The sequence below is a fragment of the Populus euphratica genome, unplaced genomic scaffold, assembly GCF_000495115.2.
Source record: "Populus euphratica unplaced genomic scaffold, PopEup_1.0 scaffold76.1, whole genome shotgun sequence".
NCBI classification, from domain to species: domain Eukaryota; kingdom Viridiplantae; phylum Streptophyta; class Magnoliopsida; order Malpighiales; family Salicaceae; genus Populus; species Populus euphratica.
In genome coordinates this window covers 744021-751095 of record NW_011499890.1, presented here as the reverse complement: position 1 = coordinate 751095, position 7075 = coordinate 744021, and the positions used below count along the sequence as shown (strand labels likewise).

Genomic DNA, 7075 nt, shown 5'->3' with positions numbered 1-7075 from the left:
TAGAAACAAGTCTGAAATCATCCAAATTGCATTTCAAATGGCTAAGATTTGATCAAAACAATTCCGGTCTGATGAACGGCCTAGATTCAGTTTCAGATCCGGTTGCACATAGGTTTGGCTAAACTGAATCCTTTCCCTCGGCTCACGACTAATGACGTGGTAGTTGGGTCCCACAGTGATAAGGTGGCTGCTGACATGACATGCCACATGTGCATGTTGACTCATTGATGATGTCATCATCATTTAGATCTGTCACGTGGTTCTAGCCATCTGGTATTCTAGTCGAGTCAGCCTATCCGGGCAAAGAAAACGTGAGTGACAAGTGGCGCGCGTCTGCGCGTGTGGCCAGCCACTCCGCCCACGAGTGACGATGCGTGAGGACGATTCTGACGTCCGATTTTGATATGGTTTTCACCATTAGCTTTGTCTCTTCCTCCTTTACATAGTGGTATGGTCAAAACATAATTTTGGCATTTTTCATTTTTGAACAAAATCAAACACCATTTTAAATCATGTGCTCTGATACCAATTGTTGGGGAATCTGATCGGTGATGTACTGATGTTTGCTCATAGGAGGCCAAGCGCATTGACACAATATTTAACGTGGTTCGGTAAATTGCCTACATCCATGAGAGAGTTGATATTATTTGAGATAGAGAAAGAATACAAAATAAATACATGGAGGAAGAGGATTACATCTACTCTAACTCAACTCCCAGCTCACACACATTGCTACACATTGCAATAGGGCTGCTGCCCTTGGTAGCTCCTTTTTCTTTTTTTTTCTTACATGTTGCACTCTCACACTCTCTCATTTTAATCTCAAACAATGTCTCTATTTATAGGCATCAATGGTAAGACAAGATCCACATATCATGGCATGATTTGTTACATTAATGGTGGTAGCACATGAGTTGTACCATTTTGTTAATGGTTGGTGTAACTTGACTACACCCCTACCATTAGAAACTTTTGACAATGAAAGCTATCTTCTTCAAGAAGATATGTATTTACCACAATAATAGTAATTCCCAACAAAAACATGAATTGGGAGCATGTAAGAATTGGATATGTCTGGAGTGTTCGAAGCAGCTATTCTTAATGATAAAGACAAAACAAAAAAATAGAACACCAATAAAACAGAAATTAAACACCACTTGCCCACAAACCATTGCAATGCACAACCATATGATAAAGAAATGCTCCTCTTAGTCACCTTTCACAAAACCGTAAGAACAAACTCATTCTTAACAGTTTATTTTGCATCTCACATGCCTAGATTGCCCCAGTAATTACAAGCATTAGAACTAGGATATATAGTTCTTTAAAAACAAGCAGGTAACCAGATTAATATCCTTAAAAAAAGGAGGAAAAAAAAGGACTACAATAATTGGTTAAATCACAATGTTGTATCAGGCAACAAAAGCTAAATATTGTCAATACCCTTAGACAATTGAGAAGAAGAAATCATCTCTATCAAATCCATCTCCTTTCCATTTTGAGGACGTGTTTGATCGATGTCCATGTCCATGTCCGTGTTCGTGCTATTGTATCCATATTCAACAAAAGACGAACCTGGAGAATTACTTGCTCCATTCAATAGATACGAAAGGTAGAGATCAGAATGGAGGTGGTTATAAGTGGGTGTTTGCTGATCTGTCACTGCTTGGAAACCGTTGGTGCACAGCTTCGGATTCAAAGTAGAAATATCAAAGTCATTGTCACATAAATCTTTGAGCTGCTGACATCCATTGTTTTGATATAAACCACAGGAATCCAATGAGTCATTAAAAGAATCCGGATTGAAGTTGTCCACCTCCATTGTTGGATTCTCTGTAGCAACCTTATCTGTTGATGATGGCTCTTTGGATTTGTTGCCAAAGAAATTTTGGATGAACAGAAGTTCATCATCATTACATGATTGTGCAAGTAATGATGGAGAGTCATCCGAGGCGGATTCAGATAATTCAGGGAGAAAATAGTTGAATTGGCTTGACGGCTCTTCAGATATGGAGCTTGATGGGGTGTTAGTGGTTGTGCTTTGTGTAGAGGTAACAGAAGTTGAAGCATTTTTAAGGTTCTTGCTTCTAATATAGTCCTCAAGTATTGAGGGTTGAGGTTTTCCACTTTGGCTTTCCTTTTGCTTGTGCTTTCTTCTTGAATTCTGCCTTCTTTTGGTAGCGTTCCAATGATTTTTTATAGCATTTTCTGTTCTTCCTGGAATAAGCTTCGCAATCTCCGCCCATCGGTTCCCAACTTTAGTATGAGCTTCGACCAATATTCTCTCCTCTTCCTCGCTCCAGCTATCTTTCTGCGCGGCAAAACGTTAAACACAAGAGTTGTCATCTTCTCTTAATAGTAATTAACTACAAGACAACACAAGATAACAATATTGGCATTATCAAAGGGTTGTTACAGAAAAGGCAATGAAAACTTTTCAAACGAATGATTAAAGTTAATGCCTTTTACGTCAGTGACGATGTTTTGGAAAAAAGAAAAAGAGGGATCCCACATCACATGATGCTGAACACTCAAAGAAAGAGAAACGTCAAGAAGATGCAGAACAATATCTGAAATATGAATGTTCCTATGATCTCAATCTGATAAAAAATCTAAAATAAAATTCCAGACACTTTCCTAAATCATATATATATATATATAAAACAAAAATAGCCACGACAAAAAACGTGGGAAGAGATCGAATGACTTGTGTGGAAGGTACATGAATGTAAATATGTAATGTGTGGTAATTAAACTAAAAGTCATCTGTTTTTTTTTTAAATAAAAAATTGGTTACCCATGAAAAGGAGAATTAAAAAAAAACATTAGAAATGAAGAAAAAGATTCAATTGCAGATTCTCAAAATAAATAAATAAAAAATGATAGATCTATTTATAGTCTATTTAAAAATATGATTGTTATTGTTTTTTTAAATACCTTTTCATTTAGAAATATATTAAAATAATATTTTTTTTATTTTTTAAAAATTATTTTTAATGCTTGCGCAACAAAATAATTTAAAAACATTACAAATATATTAATTTAAAATAAATTTTTTTAAAAAAATAAAAAATAAAAAAACAAACACAGCTATAATTAACTCCGTGACTATATTGGTGCCTAATGTTATCTATCTGTTGCGTTGCGTTTTCACCCAGGAAAAAAAAAAACTTCAATTTGATTTAAACTTTGATGTAATTGAGATTTATTCTATCATCAAAAACAAAAACAGAAAAAGGATTTAAGTGCATGATGCTTGGTTATATTTCTTCACGGCAATAAACTGGCTGATCATGCATAGTATTTATTTTTTTTAAAAGAAAACATAGAATATATAGGAAAATAAAATCCACATCCTCGATCGTGTACTTGTAAGACAAATCGGATTAGGCTATCTAGGGTTTGTCTTGTCAAACACATGGAAATTAATAGCCCAGAAAATGAGAATCTAGCCAATATTTTAGTCATCAGGGAAGTTCCGGAAATCAAGAAGGCAAAATCTCAGAATCTAAGTCCAAGATTGTTCTTAGATACCCCATCACAGCTTCTCATAAAAAGAAGGCCACAGAAAAGTTTAAAAGATCTAAAACAGTATATCTATTAATTATTATAGAAATCACCAGCATGAAGAAAGACAAAACTAAATTAAAAAACCCTAGAGGAAGTGAAAGGAGAAGAAACCTTGATATCAGGCCGCAAATGGTTGTGCCACCTCTCACGACACTGCTTCCCAGCTCTACCAGCCACCCTTTCAGCTATTTGAGCCCATTTTCTCACTCCAAATTGCTTCACCAACCTAATTAGATTCCTTCATTGCAGAAAGAAGAATCCATAATGTCTCACTCCAACCATCAAACAACATAAAATTAAGAGGAGAAAAGAAATTCTAAAACATTTTAAAAAAAGTGTTCTTTTATTACCTATCTTCTTCTTCTGTCCATTGCCCCTTGATCAAAGTTGCACAAGATCCTTTCTTGGTTTTCTTTCCCATCCCTTTACAACTCTTTCCTGAAACATTATTCACTTCTCCACTCAAACCCCCGTTAGGGTTTCCATCATATGCCCGGTTAAGGCTATCTCCATCAACAAAAAGCCCATCGACAAAACTTGTCTCTGAAAAACTTTGCCAAGGAACAGCACCAATTGCACCACTAGGTGGAGGAAAACCACACAGCCCATTTGTTGAAACAAGGGTTTCTTTGCTTTTATCATCGTTTTGAATATTTTGGGGTGTGTGATGGCTTTGACAAAATAAAAAACTATCTGTGGCTGTTAATGGTGGAGTTGGTTGATAGATGGAACGGTTGTTTTGTAAATTTTGATGGCCAAAACGGCCACCACCTCCTCCTCCTCCTCCTCCTCCTTCCATCAAATCAAAGAGCTCGAGTTAAGAAGAAAAGGAGAGAAGATTTTAAGCGTAGAAATGAGCTTGATTTATGGAGTTGTTTCGTAGGTTTTTACTTCTTTACTTGTAAGAAAACCCCATGACAAAAGCTGGTCATTTTGCTTGTACCAAGCCTTGTAATGTGCATATAGCCTAATAGCCGTTGATCACCTGGTTGATCTAATGGCTGAGAATTAGAGCTGAGTGTAACTCCTGAGCTTCCTCTCTCGGACAAAAGTAGGAAAAGAGGTGGAGAGATTAGTGGGTTCCTTATTAAACTCACAATTAACCAATCATTTCGTAATAAATTCCAAATAATGGACAAAATTGGAAAGTTATCTATGAAGGTTGTGGGCCCTACCAATTACAAAGGCATTTTTCACGCCAACAAGATGGAAAAGACGATTTTGCCCGTAGGATAAGAACAATTTCATGCAAAGCCCACTGCCATATATAACCGCCAATATTATAATTATTATAATTAAATTTAGATGGGGATCCAAATATGGTAAGAACAAGGTGTGCCCATGTAATTTTTGGAAATTAAATCTAAGTTAATAGGGTGATTAAATATTGGAGAATTCCAAGCCTCGGAATTTAATTTCCTGGTTGGCTATCTGCCAAATGGCTAGCTATTGATTAATTAATTATTAATTCTCAAGTCATTGGACACCCAGGTACTAATGTAATTACGAGAATTAAATTTTATTTTGCTACGTAGCTGCAATAGTGAGAGTGTTGCTATGCCCAAGCATAGTGAGTAAAGTCGGTATCTTGCTAGGTAAAGATGATTTTCTTCTTAGTATTAAAAAACTCTTTATTTTGAGGGCAAGAATTCCATATGATGATGTCTTTCAAAATTTAAGTAGTTTGGAGGTATGATTAATTTTTAGATTTTGATTTTTTTATTTTTTTAACTAAAATAGTTAATAATTGTTGATTTTTTTAACTAAAATAGTTAATAATTGGTATCTGATATTTGTAAAATATCAATATTGGTGAATTTAGGAACTCTTTAATTTTTAAGTAAATATTTTTTTTTGAAAAAAGACAATGATATTTTCAAAAAAGACTCTAAAACTAAATATATAGTAGAGAATGAAGATTGAGAGCTTGTAGAATTCATAGGGTTTCATATAACCTAAGAGTCTTGTTTTTTTTATGAAAATGAGATGCTAAAATGTAATTTTACATTGATAACATTAATGAGAAATAATTAAATATCATAGTTATTAAACCTGGATCAGCTCAGCTGGTTGATCCTAAACCTGGTTAACCTGGTGGCTAAATCAATTTGAGTAAGGTAAAAGATTGACAATAGCAAAAAACAGATCATACCCAATTAACTTGTCGGTCGACCTACGACCTGTGCGATTCAGCATAGCTTTTTTTTTTAAAATGTATTTATTTCTTCTAGCCAAAGACCTTTTTTTTCATACTTTTTAGTTAGTTATTAACCATTTTCAAAGCTTGTTATATAAATACTAGAAGAATATTTTATTTTTTTAATGCGAAATTTGAAATTTTTTAGTATATATACTCTATGTTCACAAGAAAAAAAATATTTTTTTAATGTGGGATTTGAAGTCCTTTAGTATATATACTTTATATTCACAAGAAAAAAAGTTATGCCTTTTCAATGTAGGATAAAAAAATCTTTTCGGTTTAAATTCTTCAACTTAAAAGATAACATAATATCTTTTTAATATGGGATAAAAAATCTTTTGAAAAAATCTTTTAAACTTCATTATTTACAATATGTATAACCTATATTCATATGAATTGTTTTTTTTTTAATTTTTTTACATGAAATATTAAAACTTCAAGTATTTTTTTTAATTTTTTCTGGTTGATACAGGTTGACCTGTGTAACCCAGGACCTGACTCCTTGACTGGATCAACTCCCATGTTAGGTTTAATAACTATGATAAATATTCATTACACAAACATTAATGAGTGAAAAAACCCCAAGCATAAGCATTAATAGAGGATAAATATCTCTTATACAAATATTAATGCCATGGAAATATAATGGACTATTGGAAAAAAATTTGTACACTATCTCTTATACAATATTAATGTTGTTAGAAATATGATAAGCTCTTAGAGGATTTATACACCTAAGAGTGTAAAGAGAGTATGATTCACAATGCAGTTTAGCCCATGAAAACCAAGCTCTTTCGTTGGTTGGGGCCAATAAGTGTCAAGCTCTTTCTCAAGGCTAAGCCTGTGGTGTTAGGTTGTTCCCTAAGGCGAAGCCCATGAAAGCTAAGCTATTCTATAAGGCTAAGTGTATAGAGACTAAGTTTTTTCTAAGACTAAGCCTATTAGGGTTAGGTTTAGGCATGTTATCTAAAATCATGAGTTTTTTTTAGAGGTTTTTTAGACATGTTAAATTTAAATTTAGGAGAGATGTGAGAAAAAATTATTTATCATTTTGGCATTCCACTTCAAAAATATTATCAAAAGATTTCCTTTATTTATAAATTAGTTTTTTTTTATGATAAAAGATATTTTCTAATTATGAGTTTTTCAATTTTATTAGTACACACTGACACAACTAAAAAATTGATATCTTCTTCCAAGTGCAGGAGTGTCGAAGTAATAAATAACCCGGCAAGACCGGGGTCGAACCACAGAGAGGTTAATTGTACAAATTATAAAGAACAATAATACAACAACAATAACAAT

General features: G+C 33.5%; 1 protein-coding gene across 1 annotated transcript; it reads right to left on the bottom strand.

Annotated features, from left to right (window-relative positions):
- Window positions 1-1426: 1426 nt before the first annotated feature.
- Window positions 1427-4369, bottom strand: LOC105131153 (transcription factor MYB98). The gene is made up of 3 exons (XM_011033988.1): window positions 3921-4369; window positions 3682-3808; window positions 1427-2311 (listed from the first exon to the last, which is right to left on the bottom strand). The coding sequence occupies exons 1-3, from the start codon at window positions 4367-4369 to the stop codon at window positions 1427-1429; spliced, it is 1461 nt and encodes a 486-aa protein (XP_011032290.1).
- Between the last annotated feature and the right edge of the window lie 2706 nt (window positions 4370-7075).